The 21,994-nt window shown below is 36.9% G+C and overlaps 1 protein-coding gene across 3 annotated transcripts in view; it reads right to left on the reverse strand.

Annotated features, from left to right (window-relative positions):
• Positions 1–1,405: 1,405 nt before the first annotated feature.
• Positions 1,406–21,994, reverse strand: part of UBR2 (ubiquitin protein ligase E3 component n-recognin 2) — a 49,234-nt gene continuing 28,645 nt past the window's right edge. For all 3 annotated transcript variants that reach the window (XM_088531695.1, XM_088531703.1, XM_088531686.1), the window contains 25 exons: positions 21,823–21,925; positions 21,181–21,229; positions 20,740–20,894; positions 18,603–18,705; positions 17,712–17,821; positions 17,399–17,479; positions 16,514–16,695; positions 15,228–15,427; positions 14,719–14,812; positions 14,269–14,430; positions 13,317–13,414; positions 13,023–13,095; positions 12,088–12,236; positions 11,945–12,000; positions 11,488–11,584; positions 10,145–10,212; positions 9,763–9,898; positions 9,115–9,205; positions 8,476–8,606; positions 5,911–6,019; positions 5,606–5,662; positions 4,724–4,801; positions 4,271–4,441; positions 3,413–3,514; positions 1,406–2,689 (listed from right to left, as the gene is read on the reverse strand). In XM_088531695.1, coding sequence (XP_088387821.1) covers positions 2,548–2,689; positions 3,413–3,514; positions 4,271–4,441; positions 4,724–4,801; positions 5,606–5,662; positions 5,911–6,019; positions 8,476–8,606; positions 9,115–9,205; positions 9,763–9,898; positions 10,145–10,212; positions 11,488–11,584; positions 11,945–12,000; positions 12,088–12,236; positions 13,023–13,095; positions 13,317–13,414; positions 14,269–14,430; positions 14,719–14,812; positions 15,228–15,427; positions 16,514–16,695; positions 17,399–17,479; positions 17,712–17,821; positions 18,603–18,705; positions 20,740–20,894; positions 21,181–21,229; positions 21,823–21,925 — 2,797 coding nt within the window. In that variant the 3' untranslated portion in view covers positions 1,406–2,547. The remainder of the gene's footprint in view (positions 2,690–3,412; positions 3,515–4,270; positions 4,442–4,723; positions 4,802–5,605; positions 5,663–5,910; positions 6,020–8,475; positions 8,607–9,114; positions 9,206–9,762; positions 9,899–10,144; positions 10,213–11,487; positions 11,585–11,944; positions 12,001–12,087; positions 12,237–13,022; positions 13,096–13,316; positions 13,415–14,268; positions 14,431–14,718; positions 14,813–15,227; positions 15,428–16,513; positions 16,696–17,398; positions 17,480–17,711; positions 17,822–18,602; positions 18,706–20,739; positions 20,895–21,180; positions 21,230–21,822; positions 21,926–21,994) is intronic.

Below are 21,994 nucleotides of genomic sequence, written 5' to 3' on the forward strand. Positions count from 1 at the left end.
TGGAGAGTACAAGTGCTATCTTCAAGCAATAAGAGTAAAACACATTAGTAATGTGAACCTCAACCTTCATCCCTTTATCAAATTCATCTCACAATCCTTTAAAATGATGACTGGACTTTTTGGTAGAGGTCAAGAAAGGTTTAGCTGACTGAAGTAACTGACACTAATAATATAATCATCTTACATTTTTATCTGGGGAATTGCAGATGTTGCACATCGAGGTATTCTTGTTAGCTCGTGATTAACAAGGTGACATACCTGAAGCAACAAGTTCAGCAAAATTCTAAAAATAAAGTTTAAAGAGTACTGTGTCAACAGCAAAAGCATTTACTTGATGCTTTCAGTTGTTTTTGTTTTCTGTCATTGATGGTTTTCAATTTGAGGATTTTGTGGGTTTCCCCCCCAAACACATTCCAGATTGTACACATAATCCACAGTATTAGCCACAATTATAGCCAATTTATTACAGATATTATTTCCCTGATATTGAAGTGTTATATATAAGCATTTCTACAATTAACACATGCAAAATAAGTCATAGAAGTCTGAATAAAGAATGACTAAACTTACAAAAGTGACAAATTGTGAACCTTCCAATACTTGCAGTTAGAATTATCAAACTATTCCAGCTCCAATCCCCATCTGTGAAAAAGTTCTCACCATCATTTTCTGCTTTGCACAGAAAAATCTGTCAATATCATTAATCAATTATATTTTTAATATGCTCACAGGAAATAGATTTTTTTCAATCCATTTTACACATTGTATGAAACTTAAGTCTTTGTTTAAAGGAGTAGTAATACCACAAAAGAGGATTTTCAAGTCCCATGCACAATAAATTGTTGATATACCAATCTAACTTAAGTAGGAGAAGGCAGAGGCGAAGCATTAGTGCCTGTCTTTTATCCTGCAACTTCTGCAGGTCTCTTCATAAAAAGTGACAGCAATATATAAATGAGTGGATCTACAGCATGTAATAGAGACAAAAGTAGCTTGCATAATACTGTTTTTAAGAAAGGGAAATAAAAATTGGCCAAGTTTCTTTATTTCATATTTCACATCTTCACTCAATACTGTTACTGAATGTTTGAAAAATTGTCCTGTACACCATGAATATACAAAATTTACCTGAAGCATTAAGTCTGTAAAAATACAAACAATCCAGTCGGACCAAGCGTAACTGAAGACACAGCAGACATTAAAGGGATTGCTTATCTGGGCTGAAGATAAAGTCAAAGGAAGACTTATCTAAAAGAATCACAAATTATTAAAGAAATACAACTATGTAAATTAAGATGTTACCACTTTGTTGGAAGAGAGAAGAGAAAACTGATGGATTTTATTTTTTAACTCAATAAACAATGTCACTTTTTAGAGACACCTTGGCGGTCAAATTACATACAACTAGAAAACTCACTGCCTTCAGGCACCCTCATACCAAGTGCAAATCTGCGCAGTTATAGAATATATTTATAAAATATACTATATGCAAACATCTTTACAGAGCTTTAAATCAAGCCAAAAAGTAAATATACTTAATGGTACAACAGAAAAAAATGAAGAGATCCAAAACTTGGGTAGTATGATCATGGCCCTTTAAAGCCAGAAGAAACCAATTTGTCTGCAACAAAAAGGAGATGGGATTTGCACCTTAAAACTTGAATGCTAACAAAAACGAAGAAAATATCCTCTGTGCTTCTACAAATGAAAATAAAATTAGCTTTCAACTGACATTTTATGCATTGTCATTACCTTAAAATACCTTCTAAAGCACAATGTCAACCCCTTAGTAATCCAATAACCAATCACATAATTGAAAGGGGCTAAAATGAAATTATAAACTACATAATTCTAAGGAGTGCAGTGCTCTGGAGAAAGCTTTAAATTAAAATCATTTACTCATAAAGCTAGTGTTAGGCTTTTAGTAAGAAGAAGAAAACTGGAAGCAAGAAAGCTGCAAGAGTACAAATGGCAAAATCGTTCCAGATACACCAAGTGTAAGAGTGAATTACCCACTGTTGCAGACAGATACATCCATTTGCTACATTATTCACTTCCTTACTTCATTCCATCGCATGTACACACAGCTTAAGTATTAAAATGCAGGATAATAAATAAAACGGCTCAGATTACTAGCAAAGGGCAAAACACAATCCATAGTTGTGCTCTATTTTTGTTTCAGCAGTCTTTTCTCTTGTAGTTTGTAAGAAAAATCAGTCAGACTTCCAAAAAGAGTCATTCTTTTGTATCAGAAACTCAAGTTCATTTGCCTAGGTTTATAACCCAAGAGGTTTCTGTGAAGGAAGCACAGTGCAAATTATATGATACTAATAAAACTTGCTTACATAGAAAGAAGTTTACTTGGTTATTGTTAATTGGTGTCCCTATGAAATACATTGTAAAACAAAGATTAAATAAAAGGACAAGATTTGTTTTATTTTCTCAGAGCCTTTTTTTGTTTGCTTTTTTTTCCTCTAATCCCTCCTTTGGAAAGCTTACTGAGTTACAAAAAATCTTAATAAAGTTCCAGTCTTCAGCAGCTAACTATTATAAATGCTGCCAATCGATGCCAACTAGTGTTTGATTTGCTTCTTGTGCATGTCCAATCTCCTCTGTGATACTGTGCTGCTGCCAGAGTTTTTGAATCTTTTTAAATCGTTCTTTGCACAGATGTAAGGGGTTCCCACGTCTGAAAAGGAGATAACACTTATCAGGAATGATAAAACACAGCAACTAGCACACACAGTCAGACACTACACTACACACCCAGATAACCCTTATAACACTGTTCTCTTATCATGCCAAATCAACACACAACATTTTAATAAGGGTATTTTTGGGCACTGATGTCTCCCTTCCTTCCCCACTCAAGGTTCCCCACAGCCCTGGGGAATCTCATGCGCAGTTCACCTAAGTGTGAATATAGATTTTCAGCAAACTTTCCATGCCAAACTAACACTGCATGCTTTTGACAAAACTCAAGTTCGTAAGTATTTAGATATTAATGCCTCTAATTGTTCTCTCATAGGAAACAGACAAATTCAGACACAGAACAAATCACTTGCAATAATGTCACAGTATCTTCACTAAATTAACAGAAACAACAACACAAAAAAACCACACTCCTTATAAACACTCCTTATAAACACAGTTTTCTGCAGTATTTTCTAGGAAACTTCACAAACAAGAAATATTTAAGGTTCCACATTTTAGGACGACTCCTTATAACCAGAAAGAGATCTACCGTTATGTTTTTAACATTAATACACATGGTAACATTAAAATCTTTGAAGATATCAGACAACAGCAATATCAAAATATCAATTAAAGTAACAGGGTTTATTTTATAAGCTCTTAAGACTTCCTTTACTAAATACATATATACATACATATATACACTTTAAATATTTACCTGAGACCCTGGTCTGTCTCTCCATAGTCATCAAGGTAAGGAGGAGGATAAAAGCAGCCCTTGGTTTTTCCAGCTAAAAATAGCACCTGACATTCTCGTACTCTAGACAGACACACAGAGAACATTTGAGCCATTGATTTTAATGGAATAGTTTCTCATGCTTTCATGGATGCTGCTGTTCTATTTCTCAACTACCTTCATTTTGTATAATAGGCACATATAGTTCAAGGGTAATTTTTTGAATTAGAGACCTTACTTGCTAATGCTAGTTAAATCAAGATAGTTCCACATGTCCTCTATTATTTGCCATCTGTGTAAATTACTCTACAAAACCACCACAAGAAAATACAATTTCATTTTTCACTGCTCTTTGCCAAGGTGAAAGCATACAACATCTAACCTCCTCTTGCATACATACAACACAACCTACGAGAAAATTATGAGAAAACGTAACATTATGATCTGACACATTTGAGATAATTGTGGATTAAATCTTCTAGGGAAAACAACTAAAATTCTCACATTTTCAAAGGAAAAAAAAAACAAGGAATTTAGCTTCACTATTTTGTAATACTTCAGTAGAAATAAAAAGCACATATAGAAGACATATCCTGCTTAATATGAGATTCGAATTTTCCATGATCTTCCCTTTAGAGAAACAAGGTCAGAATACGCTGAAGCGTAAGGAAGACAAATACACTCTAGTTTTTAAGAAATCCTGCTACACTAGTAAATCATTTGCTAGTGTAACTTCCTTCACAAAAAGGCCCCCCCACAATTCCCTTCTGGAATGAACTATTTTATGTCTGCCCACACTATCTACCTTAGCAACATCGGGAGAGATGTTCAGCTCCTTACCTCAGGAATATGCCCACGCCGGAACCGCAAGTGTACGTGTGTGCAGTGCAGGCTCCAACATCTTCTCCTTCTAATTCGGTTTGACAACAGTAGCTCTGAGAACACAGCATAGTCCCACACACAAGGCACAACGTTGGGGCTCTGCTTTTATCACCACCTGATTTCGGACACCTTTTGTTAAGCAAAAACAGAAAATCCACTGTACGCATACTCTCTAAACAGTAGGCAGATGCAAAAGCATTTTTGAAAAACTATACAGAGTTTATATGCTGCAATTTTTGTTTCACAGAAACACACAGATTTTTTTGCTAGAAAAAATGACAATCCATAATTGCCATTAACTCCATGAGGCTATAAACAGTCTTTGTGAGGGTTTCAGGCTAGGGCACTTTCCAGTTCATCAGAAACAACAAAAGGCTTTAGGGGTCTTCATTATAATTGCATACAACTTACGAGAAATTAGATGCTTGATTAATGAGACAGCTGTAGTCATCTGGAAGGTCTATTAATTTGTTGGATTCTCTTGCATAGCTAAAATGAAAACAATCAAATTAACCACTCAAAGTTCAACAAATAACACACACTGATTTCAAACTCATTCATGACTTCCTAAGTGTCATCTAAACAGCATCTGTGAGTAATTAAGACTTTAAATTTAAGCTTTGACATCTTTCTTAATTTTTTTCAATGCCAGTATAGGACTCCTCAGCTGTAACAAAATAAATATAAAGCTACTGTGGTACAATGGACCCTAAAAATTCGTATACTTTGAATTAGAATACATTTATAATGATTATTTACTAATCTTTGTTATTTCCTAGTATTTTTTACTGAGCATACTGGGAATATTTCGACCAGGGTAAATTCACAGACCAAACTGTGAAGAAATTTTTGCAAATACCTATTAGCTCTCTGAATCATACAAGCCAAATAGCAGAAGATTTTCAAGGCAGAGAATGTCACTGATAAGGTACCATCGATCCCTTCAAGTACTAGTCACTGGGAGGGGTAGGGGAAGCTTTTTAAAATTTTCCTCTTCTCTGCTATCTACAGGAAAACACTGACAAATATGTTTCTAAATATTACAAAAGGAGTACATGCTCATCTAGCGCACACCAATCTTGTCTTACATTATGTTGCATTTGTTACAAATTTTGGAGAATAAACATAGGTAGAACATCAAAACAACATGCCATATCCGTGCTTTTAGCAATGCCTGATAATGAAATTACCATGTTTAACTTATTATTTGCCAATAAAAAACTGTATTTGTAACTGAAAACTGCAGCATTAAAGCTTCTACCTCTTTCCTATTTAGGATATCTCCATGTTTACCTGATAGCATGTCTCTTGCCTTCCAGGTATCTTGTTACTTCACTGTTACTACACCAACTGTAAGAAAAATGGAATTTTAGCTTCAACAAATAATACTTTCTCAAAAGAAATATGTAAAAAAAAAATCTTAGGTGCATCTACTCAATACTTAAAAGACATTATTTCAAAACATCCCTTTTTCCCCCGCCCCCACACTTGTCAAATTTTATCATTCATTTCCACATATGCACTCCTGGGAAAATACTTGTATTACTACGTAACACAGAATTAGTTATATTTAAACGAAACATGAAAAGCTGGCTTACCTTTCTATTAAGGTGTTCATAATGTCACTATTTTCTTGAAAAAGGCAAGTGAGGTTGTTTGGCAAGGAGAGATAGCTACATAAATGTTCAAATTGGTTTGTTCCACTGACTGCAAATAAAGAAAGAAACGTGTAATTCTTTTTTATATTATGCTTACACAAAAAAGTATATTTTTCCATTTATTAAACACCAATCCACAGTAAATGCAGTAAATGCACTGCATGCCTAAGTGGAACAACCATCCATTTTAATATATATATATATTTTCTTTTGTTTAACTGTATCCCTCCCCATTCAAAACATGTCATGAGGGAGTGCTGGTCAAGGCCCCAGACTACATTTGCAGTACAACTGCAGGCAGTGGCAACAAGCACCTTCAAGCCTTCCCTCGTAGCAATCTTCAAGTCTGGTGAGAAAAGCAGCACAGCAGAGGGCTCAATGGCCTCTACAACTCAGTATGTTTTCCTTTTAATGTAAATTAAATGGCTACTTCATGTCCTTGGTCTCCAATTTTGTCATGGGCTACATGCTCAGGCAGCTGCCATCTTGCCCTCTCCATGATCAGAGAATCATAGAATCGTTAAGGTTGGAAGGGACCTCTAGAGGTCATCTAGTCCAACCCCCTGCACACGCAGGGTCACCTAGAGCACGTGGCACAGGACTGCGTCCAAGTGGGTTTTGAAGATCTCCAGAGAAGGAGACTCCACAACCTCTCTGGGCAGCCTGTTCCAGGGCTCTGTCACCCTCACTGTTAAGAAATTTTTTCCTTAAGTTCCTGTGGAACTTTAGGTGTTTCCGGCCATTTCCTCTAGTTCTGTCGGTGGCCACCAGTGAAAAGAGGCCAGCACCATCCTCCTCACTGCCTCCCTTCCTTGAGGTACTTATAGACACTGATCAGGTCCCCTCTCAGCCTTCTCTTCTCCAGGCTGAACAGGCCCAGCTCCCTCAGCCTCTCCTCATAGGGCAGATGTTCCAGGCCCCTGATCATCCTCGTGGCCCTGAGCTGGACTCTCTCCAGCAGCTCCACATCCCTCTTGTACTGTGGAGCCCAGAACTGGACACAATACTCCAGATGTGGCCTCACCAGGGCTGAGTAGAGGGCCAGGATCACCTCCCCCGACCTGCTGGAGACGCTCTTCTTAATGCACCCCAGGATCCCATTGGCCTTCTTGGCCACGAGGGCACACTGCTGCCTCATGGTCAACTTGTCATCCACCGTGACACCCAGGTCTTTCTCTGCAGAGCTGCTCTCCAGAAGGTCAATCCCCAGCCTGTACTGGTGTCTGGGGTTATTCCTCCCCAGGTGCAGGACCTTGCACTTGGCCTTGTTGAATTGCATGAGGTTTTTCACCGCCCAGTTGTCCAGTCTGTCCAGGTCCCTCTGGATGGCAGCACAGCCCTCTGGGGTATCAGCTACTCCTCCCAGTTTGGTATCATCAGCAAACTTGCTGAGGGAGCACTCTGTGCCTTCATCCAGGTCATTGATGAATAAATTGAACAGGACTGGACTGAGGACCGACCCCTGGGGGACACCGCTAACTACAGGCCTCCAACTAGACTCTGCACCGCTGATCACCACCCTCTGAGCTCTGCCATCCAGCCAATAATGCTTGCCCCCTGGTTTGACTCCTGGGCCTCAGCTCCCACCTTCCAGGACAAGGAGTCCCAGTGCCTCTTCTGAGGGAAACTCTTTTGCTCCAGAATAACAGAGTGAGGAAAACCAAGAGGAAAGCTGTGCCCCTCACCCTCCTCCCATGGTCAACAGGAATCCCTTCATGCCACCCTCTCCCCAAAGCCTAAGATGGGTGCAGAGGGCAGCCCTGGGGTCAGTAGTGGGGCTGGGGAGTGCAGAGGAAAAGCAAGACCCCCTGGGACACCTTGGCCTTGCAGCCAGAGTGTGGACCATCGCTCAGGGAGGAGACCTGCCAGGCAAGCCAAGGCCCTGGGATTCAGGCATTGCAGCAGTGAGGCAACACCTCCCTCTGCTACAAACGACTCGCTAAAGCCCCACTGAGCATACAACGATGGGAAAAAAGGACTGCTTTCATGTCAGCTCAGCCAAGTTTCATGATTAGTTTTAAAATGGGAAGCCTGAAGCATGCAAATCTGCTTATGTGATATTTTAATTATGATCAAAATCTCCAGATTTATATTCAGGCCCTGCATAAGCATATGTGGAACACAGTAAAGAAAGCAAGCCACTAACACAGACTATTTATAGTATAATGTAGCATTTGGGTATCTGAAGATTTCCAAGAAATTCATTCAAGTAAAAGCAAGTCTCATTTCAAAACAGTAATCACCAGGAAATTTGATATAATTGGTATTTCTCAAAGTCAATTATTGTTTTAAGTCGTCTTAGATGATGGAAACCTGTGTTTGGTCTGTACATGTCTTTTAAAACTTTTTTTTTTTGCCTTTTAAATGCAGATACAATTCTGCAGTGGTAGCAATTCAAGATTTATTCAATTCAGCTTCCTGAGTTTACATGCAATTTTGTCAACTAATCCTTGTGTCTTTTGAAAAGCTGAGTTAGTAGCATTAGTACAAATAAGCAGACAGTACCTTCCATTTCTGAGGGTGCTGGGACTCCATTTAAGTAGTGAAAAAACAAAGCAGAACATCTCAAGAAAGGCATGATTCCAGCTTTTAGATTCTTCCACAGGTGCCAGCCCGAGGAAATTTCTTTCAAGGCACTTAAAAAAATGATAATGAAAAACTCTGATTTTATTTAATGGTTTCAGTTTGAACACTCTAGGTTCAAACTCCAAGTATATTTCATAATAAACAACTTAGCTGAAACAAGCATTATGTAGTGTTTACATCAACACTAAGACTAAGAACACAACTGAATTAGAGATTTCTAACAACATATGACACAACTGATAACAAATTTAAAAAAACTTTACATGGGCATTTTACATCGTAAGAAGTGCTCTGAACTCGAGATACGACCAATTTCAGATTCATGCACATTTGCAAACTGACTGAAAAATATCATTACAGAGCATAGTGCTGGACTCAGAAGTTACAGGATCAGTCGCTAGGAAGGCTATCTAGAAGCAGTGTGTAGGGAACAGGATGCAGAAGTTAGTGTTAGAATCTAAGCTTTGACAGCATTAGTATACAGAATTCTGTTTGTGGTTGGTGTTGAGTCCAGGAGGGAAAAATATTATCAAATATCATCTGAACATTTCATTTTACCTTCCTGTACACTGGCAAAGAAATTTATACAGCGTAAGCACAGCTACTTCTTCTTCACTGCTAGTGTTTTCTTGATCCATGCCATTCTCTTCTGAAGAGTAAAGGAGTAATAAATTACTTCCACAGTTTGTACACCAAGAATGTAATTTTTCCAGTTTTGAAAAAGGCCAAAACTAAGTGACATATTTCACTGGAAAGCTCAGGCTATGGTACAGCATCCAGGAATAAGTTATTCTGCTGCACACCTAACTGCCAGCTCCAGTGAGGCACTGGTTTGCTGGGCTGGGGTCTTTTTGACACACTACAGTTTATCCAGTTCCTCTTGCCAGAAGATGCATCGATTCTCTTCGTTAACTACAATCTATTCACCATGCAAAGCACAGACTAAGCTTTGGCTTTCAGGTACCTCTACACAAGCGAGAAAGCTAGGATTTTGACTAGCTATGCCACAAAAAGCCTCCAGTGCAAAAAATAATGACAGAGTGAACTTTCATGAATACCATTTATCAACAGTTTCTGGTGAATGAAAAAAGGAAAACAAACAATATCATTTTGCCAGTGTAAACTGCATGTATTCGCTAATAGCACCTTAGTGTTTTCCGAGTAAAGATTTGAGTAGACATTTGAATAAAATTGAAAGTTAGTTACCTATTGATGAGGTAAGTAAAATCTGTATTATGTGTGCCATAGTGACGAGACGGAACAAATGAAGATCTCCAGTGCCAAGACTAACACCTGAAAAATCCTGACAATGTATGGCAGGGAAAGAGAGCACCAAGTTTACCTGCAGAAGAAAACAAAGAAGCAAGTGCATTCCTTTTCCTTTTGAATCTCCTGATCTTCTCTTAGTGCTGCAGCTATGCCCTTTTGGGGAGGATACTTAATAGGGGTAATTCTGAAAATAACTGCCAATCACAGCTAGTTATTTCTAATCCCGAGTTAAACAGAACGTTTGCTATTAGATGGTTGACACACATTTAGGATGTTGCATATAGGATCAAAATATTAATACATGTCATGGACAACTTACCAGCAAGTGAAACATATCAATGTCAAGTATGCATGGAAGATTTCCATTTTTTTCATTAGGCACCAGTGCTGAATATTTTATAGAGAGAGGAAAAAAAATTATACATGAAAAGATTTTAATATATTTCAGTTACAAAATGAGACACATCTTTTACTAACATGCTTATAACACTTAATATAGAAATGTGAAATTTTTAGCCAGAAATACGTGAATACAAGTGTTGTTCAACATGACCAGAGAAGACCCTTGCCCTTCTTGAGCATACTGTACCGAAATGAAGCAAAATCTAAATACCTTACAGTAAAGCAAGCACTCCTTTTTCCTCTACTACTATCTGTCTTTTATTGCTTATGTTTGCAGAAGGAAAAAAAGAAACAGAAAATTGTATTGTTTTCTGAATTCTGACCCACAAAAAAGCTCCAGTCTTGGGTCGCTAAACTGAAACTTTTTTTTTTCTTTTTTTTTTTTTTTCTGTGCAGCTGCTCAGAAGAAACTTCTGCAATTGTCATTACTCCCTCAATTTGCTTCATGTATATGGACTCAAAAATCCATTGCTATCAAGTTCTTTACCATTTTGCTTCTCTTCCAATTAAGACAGAGAACGCATCTCTGTTGCATTCATATTCTAAATATGCATCTCTGTTGCATTCATATTCTAAATATAAACGCAAAAATTTTGAAAATATTAGCGCATACTTAAAACGCCCAAGAAGAGTCAAATACCTCTCTTCAAGCAAGAAAATTTCATTTACAATAGAAGTTTTTAATTTGAAGCTATGAGAATAGTTTTACAACGTGGGTAAACACATTAAGCAGCCAAGTTTAAAAACACTGCTTCAGTTACACCATCAGTCTTGTATTATCATAGCTCATACCTTTGAGGGACATAGAAGTTTGCAGACATGTTACAAACCTCTACAAAGACCCTATTTTCTTCCAATACTATTTTAAGCAATTTCCTCCCTTTTGAAGTTTAAGGCATTATTTTGGGTTTTTTTGAAAGACTACTTGCCCTTTCCTCTGCCCTACGTATTCGTCCTACAGAAGCAGGGATACAAATGCTGGTGAGAATCAATAGATTTCCTTCACAGCAAAACACCCATGCTTTTCCTGAAATTTATCTTGGAATTGCAGACTAAAAGTAATGCTGTTTTTCCATGCTGCAATGAAATATGTATAGCAGCTAGAGGTAAAAATACCAGCACTTTGTGTTTTAGTTAAAGCCTCTATATCCTCCATAAATCTGTGTGATCTTTTGGTTATCAGGACTGTAACGGTTTTTCCATAATTACATTTCTCTGTCCATATCTTCGGAAAAAAACAGAATAAGATAGAAAACTTACATGCTAAGAGAGTACAAAAGTGACCCTGTACTGCGGAAAGAGATGAAACTGTCCAATGAGCTGCTGCAAATCTTGTCAATGATGTAAGGCAGTCATCCTTCAAAAACAAAACAGAGACACTGCCACAGTTAAATATGGCCTTCAACATGAAAAGGTCTTTTCCCCCTTATGTTCATGCCACTTTGTTGCAAGTTTATGGGAGCAGAGAGTGTCTGCAATGTGACAAAAACACACATGTGTTTGCAAACATCTGAGTTTCTCTTAGTCTTCTTTTGATTGTCACCATGAGAAACTCTGGCCTTACTAAACTACACATGCATTTTATTTTTAAATAGATTGATTAAAAACAGATACCAGCTGGCTAAGTAATGGGATCCAAGGAGAACTGCCAAATAAATTGTAAGACTTCAGACACTGCATTGAAGATATACAGTTCCTGCTGTTCACTGATCCTCACCTGTCGGCAAGGTAATTGGCCAAATAATGGTTTGTCTTCATCAGCTAAAATCCGCTCTGAAAAAAGAAAAAGACATTTCAGTACTGTTAATTGAACTAAAGTCTGAAAACAAACATAAAGCGGGAAAATGAATGCATTTTTACCTATTGTCTGTATTGTATAAGCACAGCTTCCCCAGCACATTATAGGTACCCGTGGATCTTCTTCATTAGGATGAACTTTCAAGCCTACTTTGTATGTTGCTGTACCAAAAGTTGTTAACATTTCTTTAATGCTCTCAGAATAAGGATTTCTGAAGAAAAAAAAATATATATATTACTAATGCCTTATTCCTCTCACTGCCAGACTAGACTTCTGCAGATGAGTATATGCCCCATTCCTGATGCCCCAATTTTATAATTTAAGTGAGAATTTCAGTATCTTACTTCGAATCTACTATTCAAGAACTTCTTTTCCTGTGCCAGATACTCTCACAATTATTCATTACTGGGTTGAAACTGGTTCCCTTTGTTAGCTTTAAGAACATCCGGCTCACCCAGATCTGGTTAAGACTAAGAGAACTGCATGTGACTGAAAGCAAATTCTGTCATTAACTGGAATAGGTGTCCTGAGGTTGTGTGTGCAGTTGGCTAACGTCTGCCAATACCATGCAATTAAATTGTATCACTTTTTCTTTAAGACACGAACAGAAACATTCCAGAACATCTGAAATTACGTATTAATATACTCTCCATTTCACAGTCTTTGTTAACATACTTTTAGTGCTGAGCTGTAACTGTGAATCCTTAACTCAGTTGTAAGAGGGGTAAAATTCTTAATCATGACAGTGAAGTTATTTAAATAAAAAAAGGTCCTGTTGGCACACTTATGAACCACATCTGCCCCTGGAATTATATTGTGTTAATTAATATTCAAGGACTGGTCTTCAATATTTTTGCAATAACAGAAACAGATTTTCTAGTTAAATTAAAATTCATATTTTTGCCATAATTATTGAAATATTATAATAGCAAAGAAACATTTTAATGTATAATTTGATGATAAATTTTCCTGATGTATTAAGATACAAAAAACATACTTCGGTTGGAAGTCAGGTCTAAATCCTTCAGGTAACTGCAGCTCATCCATTTTTTCTGAACTACCAGAGTTACCTATATAAACAAAAGTAATGTACACTGATTATTCATCTATATGTAGTTTTCATATTATAAAAAGTTGTAGGCTCAGAACACTAGAAACTGAAACTCCAAGTTGTTCTCACCACTTTTGTCACCATCTCTGAACTCCATTGTAGTAGAAAAATAATACTGGGTCTGTTTCAGGAACGTTTTAACATTTTCACAGACAGATACACACAGTTCTTTCGACTTACTTGCACAGTCTTCATCTCTAAGTAAATATAGTGCTTTTATTTGTTGGCATACTGTTTTGATCCAATGAGCTAGGTTTGGTTGACCTGAAAAGTCTAACCTGTCCAAAAACATAAATGGAATACACCCATTATTTAAAAAGAAACTATAGTACAGGAATTATAAAAATTCTATCTGCTTAACACCTCTTGTCAAACTATAGGCAGATGACTGTGGGTAGAAGAAGAAAGGTGCAGAAGTACAAGAGGAGGCATCTAAGCCACCTTCAGAGACATTAAGTCTAGTTTCCTGCTCCAAAAAAGGTAAAAATATAGTTATAACTATCACATACTGTAAGGAAAGTGAAGTGACTACTAATCTGCTGCAAGATTGACTGGCTTACAGCTTCAGGAACTTCTCTTGTGAAAACCCATTTATTCCTTGATAGACACAATATTCCCCTGGTTTAAAGGGCCATTCAGACCACCAATTATATGGCTCTACTGAGGGACAGAATTTGTTTATTCTCCTCTTATAGTACTAATAAAACCCACGCAATTTTTTACTGTTATCCTAATTAACGGAAGCTAAAAGCTTGTAAAACTGAAGATAATTTTTTTAAAAAATTCATTTTTAAAAGTTTTTGAACTATAATTTATTTGCCCCCTTATCGTACAAGTTAATTCACTTATTTTCACTATAAAATATATATTGCAAAAATGTTTATTGGCTAGTATGCAATTACCATGATGAAATCTGAACATTCAAAAGAAGAAACTTCATCCTCGTAACACACGTAATTGCAACGGAATTTGCACTGACTTAAGTAAATATTTGTAATGTGGCATTTGATCTCTGGTAATAACTCTGATGTGGAGCTTCATTTTGAGGATTATTCTTATAGATGAAACCACAAATATACATTAGGATATCCTAGACCTTTATCTTTATTGAGTGTTTATAAGGCAAACAGACCTGTTGAATAAAACTCTTGGTGGAGGAAGCAGAGGAATAACAGTGTTGCTTAAACATTCACAAAGCGGGCAAAGAAATTCACCATTTTCTACATCGTAACTTGTGTGTACTCGTAATCTTTGCTGTCTTCGTTGCTCTTTTGCTTGGACAGCATCAAAATACCTTTAAGAAAAAAAAAGATATTAATGACTAATGATTAATCTGAAGGGAATGAGAATTGCCTCAGATTTTCTCATCTCAGTGAGACGTTAGTAAATGAAAATTATGTAACTCTCTACTATAACCCGCTTCTAGTTTTCTTTTAACCCAGAAAGCTTTCATTGCTTCATGACAATCCTTTTAAAATTTACTAGGTATTAATGCTACTTTTAATGGCAGAATTATCAGTACACTGATGGCACTGATGGCTGACACGCTATTTGAACTGAAAACCTCAATACAGCTTTTTACCTTTGCCAGCAATGGGCATGCATAATATGTCCACAGCTTCCTGTGTGTGTTCCACACGACAGATCGGGGTGCATGAATAAGGGGTCATATTTTTCTGTATTAACAAAAAACAAAACCCAACACTGACATAAGCATTTGTTTATCAGAAAGCTTAACTGCAGATAAACAATACTACATTATATGCATTATTAAAAACTTTAATGCTCTGTAGAAGTATTATTCACTTGATGAAAAATAAATGATATTTTTAATGCATAACGATTCTATCTGTTAAGCTGTGTAAAAAAAAAATAAAAGCTATATCATTTTGTACTGAGCATGTGAATTATATTTAAACTTCAAATAAAATATTTCAAGGTGCCAAGTCCCAGCAGTAGTCACCAACATTTACCTGCAGTTTTTATTGTTCAGCACCATTACGAATGCGACTAATAACATTTATCTTCAATATCAGAATGCAAAATGACTTGATGCAATATTTTCTATGTTTTAGTGTGAATAGCACTTACCTGGGTCTGGAATAGTTTTGTTTCTGTTTTTAGATAGCACAGTTGATCTTTGAATAAATGCTGCCAAGACCATAGCCCTGCTGTCCACTTTAACTTCTTGTTCTTCTTGACACAATATACACATGACAACCTGCCTGTGTTCAGCCACTCTGGTTTGCTCTGGTCCCAAAGCTGTGAGTTTTGCATCTGACATTACGGGGCTGGAATATTCAGAGAAGACTAATTAGCACAGTATTAAAACAAACAAGCTATACCTTAAGTGTCCTTCATACACATTTATAGGTTTATGTTAAATCACAGAATCCCAGAATGGGTGAGGTTGGAAGGGACCTCTCAAGATCATCTAGTCCAAGCCCCCCTGCTCCAGCAGGGACACGCACAGCACGTGGCACAGGGTGGCATCCAGGTGGGTTTGGAAGATCTCCAGAGAAGGAGACTCCACAGCCTCTCTGGGCAGCCTGTTCCAGGGCTCTGTCACCCTCACGAGAAATAAGTTCTTCCTCACATGGAGGTGGAACTTCCTGTGTTTCAACTTACACCCGTTACCCCTCGTCCTGTCACTGGCCACCACCGAGAAGAGTTTGACCCCCTCCTCCCTACAATCACCCCTCAGGTACTTGAACATGTTGATCAAGTCTCCTCTCTGCCTTCTTTTCTCCAGACTAAACAGGTCCAGCTCGCTTAGTCTTTCCTCATATGACAAATCCTCCAGTCCCCTAATCATCTTGGTGGCTCTAAATACTCAGACAAAAATATTTTCGTTGAGTATATAACTATATCCGTGTCCACCAAAATAGTTATGATTTTTTTTTTTTTTTAGGAAAACCCTTTCAGTAGTGCCCTATGCTTCATATCCTTATTTCTTAAGTTATATTTTAACAATTGTACTTATTCTAACAATTTTATTTATCATGCAAAGATGACAAGAATGCATCAATTAGTTTGTATTTAGTATGTTTGACAATGTTATCTCTTCACAAAAAAATTGCCTTTTCTTCATTTTCTCTTCTTACCACATTAAGAATTTTACTGGATAGCTTGAAAGGAAAAAGTTATTCATCTGTTTACACTGATCATTACAAAGATGAGAGAAGGGAGAAATCAGTATTTATCCTTCAATCTTGACAGTAAATAGAAGGCAGCATCTCCATTTACAGATCCTGTTTTAGTTTCAAGTTTTTGAATAGCCCTCTATCAAGTATAAGAAACAGTTGTTTGATTCAAACAGTAACAATAAGACAGCATGATGTAAAAGCTAGTAAAGTCTCATTTTAATTTTCCTTTACCTATTATCACGTACGCCAGAAGCTGAAGTGTCTAGTTCCTCCAGTGTCTGCTGAAAGAGCTCCTTATTTTCATTAATGAAGTGCCGCTGCATCTCGGACATCTGGGCCATGATCTTCTCCCTGCGCAACCTGGCGATCTCGGCTTTCCGCTTTCTCTCAGCTTTGTCTTTGTCACGGGAACTCTGAAATGGCATTGATCATTTAAAGCCTCGTTAAAACAATTTAATGTTATGCACAGCAGTAGGTAACAAACACTTAGCAATTGGAATCTCGAAGAGACAAAGATCCCAAACAACCAAGTTTTTGTCCTCTTTGCTTTAGCTCCTGATAAACCCCACGTAGAACCACAGAATCAAGAGTTCATTCTTTTCCCTCCCCATTTCATGCTTCTTCTCTCTGTGGGGCATGCATAATATGAAAAAGGAAAGAAAATAACAGGTTGCTAGGGCTGCTCTCCCTCCATCTACACTGGTTCTATTCTTAATGCACTCTGAGGTCTTGGGGTAACATCTAGAACATCATGTCAAGCTAAACAAAACAAGAGTTTATACGGAACGACCTGCAACATAAAAGAAATAGAGTCTGCAGAGCTTCCCATACAGTCTGAAATGATGGGATGAGCAGAGTCTTTAAGTGCTATAATAGTAAGAAGCAAACTTGCCAGAGTTTTGGAGGCTGCATCTAGTAGAGCAAAGCAGGGAGGGAGGAAGGGAGAAGTGGAGGAGCTGAGGGACTCTACCACTAGTAGTTCCTTCCAAAAAAGACTATTGGACTAAGCTACAAGAATTTCTCGTCTTTGACTTAATGCAGCAATTAGAAACATAAATTCATTGCTGGTCACACCCCACACCAGCTTCAGATAAAGTAACAACTAGAACTTTTTACCTCCTCCATAATATTTCCTTCTGTCTCTGCCACAGGACTTGTAGAGGAGCTTTCTCTTAGCTTCTTAATAGCATTGAAAGTCTGTAAAAAGAAACAAAAACAGAAAAATCCTTCTTAATTAGTTTCACATATGAATATATAAAAATTGTGCTTACTATCATATTGACCAGATAATGGATAATGGTGGGTTTCAGACAAGAAAACAAGTAGGGACAACAAACCAACATGGGAAATACCAACACCACAGTGTAGTGAGTCAAGTTTCAGAAATCTTCCTTCCAAGATGTTCATAAACTAGATAAAACAGATTTACCTTCAATATCCATCTGATCATGTCCTTGTGCACTTCCAGATGAGGTGCATTTTGCAGTGTTTCTAGCATAGCTAGTATACTAGGGGAATTGTTGGGTGCCTCTCCTGGTCCTGAGGAAAAAAGCAAACAAAAAGACAGTTACACCTGGCAATCCAGTCACTCATCAAAACTGAAAAAAGAAGCTTGCATAAATTTAACAGGTGAAGAATCTCTTCAACAAATATGGACAAGTGTATGTCTTTCATTCCCCTCAAATATTTACTTAAGTACTCTCTCAATATTGAAAAAATAGAGGGAATGGTCTTTTAAAAGTCCTGCTTGATGAGTCTTTTTTTCAAGACCACATAGCCCTTTGGCAGCCTCCATTTACAACTTGGAATATTTTATCTCCCACCTATTTTCAAAGGAAGTCTCATCAACATTCATGTTTTCCCAAAACTACAGGAACTAATCAGAAAATGCATGCGAGAGTCATGATTAAATAACTACTTAAGAATACAGCTATGATTTTTGCAACTGTCATGTTCCCCCATGTATTTCATGATGGCAGCAATCTTTGTTGAGATATTTCTTTACAAAAGACACTAAGAATTTGTTGGAAATTATTCCACTTTGATTTCTTTTCTCCCCTAAAATAAGGCATTCTGCTTTCTCCCCTAAAACAAGGCTCTCTGCTACTAGTAGAGTCTACACATATATGCAAAGTACATATACATAATGTTTTTCTTTTTGTAGAATTTGAGAATTCTCTTTTGCACACTAAGCTATAACAGTAATTTCTTTTTTGATTGGTAAACATGTTTTTGGCAAATGCTGTCTCAGAAGAAAATAACATATACTGGCATTTTCAGTTGTTTTAAGTTTGCTATACATTTAAAAAGACAGGCATACTTGATATTTTCTGAGTGAAGGTAAATGTTACGACATTCTCCTCACTGAGATTCTCTAGATGTTGTTTTTCTTCTTGTAGTGCCATTCCAAGCAAGTGCAAAACCTAAGTAAAAATTATCAGTTTTAGTCATTTTCTTAAAACACACATATATATAGCTTGAGTAATTCATTAATATACAGAGAAGTTTTACAGCAAAATTAAAATAACAAGAACATAAAGTACTTTCATAGCTAAATTTGTGACAACATGTGTTCAAAAATTCTTGAAATTTCATCAGCCTAAAGCATTTCACTGCTCATATGTCTTCCCTTGCTGTCCTTGCTCACTCACTATGAACTCTGTGCTTGGGGATAAGTTTCATTAGTTTCCCATATTTGTCAAATATCCCTAGTAAAGGCAAGCTACTATTACAACTCTGGACAGAAGCACAACGATATTTTGTTTGTGCTTGCAAATGCAATCGTGTATATTTAGCCATGTACAAATTTAATTCACGAAAAAATATTAAACCAATTTTAACACTCTAAAAGGTTTTTTAAATAAATAAAAAAGAATATTGACTTAACATTTAGATCAGTAAAAAGCTACAACTTTTTATTTTTAAAATACGATTACCTATCATGCCCCAAAATAGCCTGAGTGGCAATTTAAAACTGAAATACTTAAATGTAGTGGTTCACTCTCATACTGAATCAACTACCTTCATTATGACAAAAAAATCTGCCAGGACACCCCAGATAAAAAGCCTTATTGAATCCCTGGAATTACCAGCGTAGGAAGTTAAGCGCTAGAAAATCCCCCCAGCAAAACTGGAATGAAACACCCCAAGAAAATTAAGGTATCCATATACACACACAAAACAAAAAAAAACCCTGAATTTTCCTCTTGGAGGGTTTTTTTTTTTTTTTTTTTTTTTTTTTTTTTTTGAAGTGCCAGGCAGTTTTTCCTAGCTTCTCACCTGGCTAACAGCCTCAGCAGATGGAGGCCACCTCTCCCAGATGCCTCCTGTCAACCTGTACGTGGGGCACCCAAGCTCAGTGGCTTATGCAAGAAAATCCACAGCACCAGCGAACACGAAGCTCTGAGCAAATGCCAGATCCTTCTCGAATCCTCAGTTTGCAGAGCAATACAGAGGCACCCAAATGGCTGGGCAGCTTTTAGCTCAGATGCAAAATACCTTAAGCTACTCAAGTACTTATTTTAAAGTTTAACGTTCTTATGCTACTGAAATATGAGTTCATTTTCCTTTTTTTTTCCTCCTATGACTTATAACAACGACATACCTTTTTTCAAAAAAAAAAAAAAAAAAAACCAACAAAAAAAAGTATTTTGTATAGATTTCATGTCGATTTAAATTTAGCTAAAATACAATGAGTATTCACAGCTGGGACTTCACTTCCAGAAAAAATCTCTCTCAACATTTTCCAAAAGTTTGGTTCTGGAGGCCAAACATCAATCCCTACGATATGAACAGCCCCCTGGATGGCAGCTCGCCTTTAGCTAACACCTTTTGCACAACATCCGAGGACAAGGACCATCATAGATAACAAAACCTAGAGTAGCTCTCCTTGTTTCTAAAGATTATAAACGCTGAGGAACAAACAGTTCAGTTTACCTTTGCAATACTGAAACACTGTTACAAAGTCTTTTCCTGTTAAAAAAATCTTTTCTGTATTTTATGATTTTTTTTCTAAAATAGTCTACATTGAAAATAAGAAAACAACTATCTCCTCAAAAAGGGCTCTATTCTCTTCAAATTCAACACGTGACTACTCTGTTTGGGTTTGCTGTCACAGCATGCTAAAATTTCACTTGATCTGAGCAAAATTCTTCCTTCTTCTCTGCGACTGTTAGAAATTTACTTCTGTCTTCAATAAACTTTTAAAAATAAATTGCACTGGAAGCAGAGAGGTCTCCCCAGCCTGTATCTGATCATTTTCTATCAGAAAACACCACTTACTACTCAAACGTACATACATTCTATACATGTTAATACACCAAATAAACAACACACACAGTAATCAAAAATTTGAAACTGAAAAATAAATAACAATACTAAAAAAACTATAGATATTAAAATGCTGCAATACACATGCCTTCTTCAGCATAAGTCTATCACAGAACACAGAAACATACCCTTTGCAGCATGGATTCCGACCAGGCGTAGCCATTGTGCTCTACTGCCCACTGCAGTATAGTCCCCATAATGCACAACATGACATCAGACTGCAGGATATTAACCAGGCTTGCAAAAAGTGGGCAGAAGGGAGGCAGAGCAGGGGGAGGAAGTGCTGAAAGGGAAATTCGTGTTTCTCACATTTGAACATCTCTATTTGCATTACAAATAAGCATCCTGCAACATTCAGCATTGCTTGCACTTAACATAAAAGCTGAAGGAATAAGCTACTCAAAGCAGGTTCCAGGACATATTAAATTCCCATCTGGAACGAAGACAACGGGGGGAAAATTACTACATTTTCACCAATTTCTAGCTAGCCCAAGAACAGTCAGTCTAAAAGTGTCAGGGCAATAGGCACAGTTGTTCCCTTCTCCTCTCCTCCCTTAGAGAGGTTGTACCTGTATCTTCTCTGTTCTGTTTTCTCAGCTTTCTCTGTGCTTCCTCTGCCTGAAATAGAGGAATTATGTCCATTTTACTCAATATTGGTACAAATACAAGACTAATAAAAACAACATTTTTATTATATTGTTACAGATTCCTCTTCCTTTTCTCTAGTCTTCAATAATTCTAGCAAGCTTACATACTCTTTCAGTTTGTGTTACATCCTACCTGGAAATACCTCATACTGTTTGCATCTTCAGAAAATACCTTTTATCTTAAGACAGCCTGAATTCTTTCTAGTATATAATCAGAAGCCAAATCTGAGCTAAAACAGTAATTTCCACAAAAAGGAAATACTGTCAGTTAAAAAACTTTCAGTAAAATAAAGTCTAACAAAACCTAGAAGTTTTATATAGACAAATTCCTGAAGCCTCACTGATTTCTGTAGTTCTGTATAGGGTGCTATGTCTGATGGTACAGAAATTACTGCAAAGCCTCAGCTAAATTTTGTCAATATTCTCTGATATTAACCCCTTTTTAAAAAAAAAAAAAAAAAGAAAAAAGAAAAAAAAGCTGACTCATAATATTCCTTCACAAACTTGTTTCAAAAACAGAAAACACAAGGAAAATGAAAAGGAGAAAGTTAAATTACTAGTCACCTTTGATTGTTCTGCCCTTGAAAAGTGATAGAAATACAGATTGAAGTTCCTGGTACATTCTGGTTTTAGTTCATACAGCCCTCTGCCTGTTAGTCCGGGTTTTCTGCAAAGAAAAAATGAAGATGTATAAAAGTCATTATGTGCTCAGTGTTATAGCTATTGTTATGCTGAA

Source organism: Tinamus guttatus, unplaced genomic scaffold, assembly GCF_059628265.1.
Source record: "Tinamus guttatus ecotype Peru unplaced genomic scaffold, ASM5962826v1 Tinamus_guttatus_pri_ptg000033l, whole genome shotgun sequence".
Taxonomy (NCBI): domain Eukaryota; kingdom Metazoa; phylum Chordata; class Aves; order Tinamiformes; family Tinamidae; genus Tinamus; species Tinamus guttatus.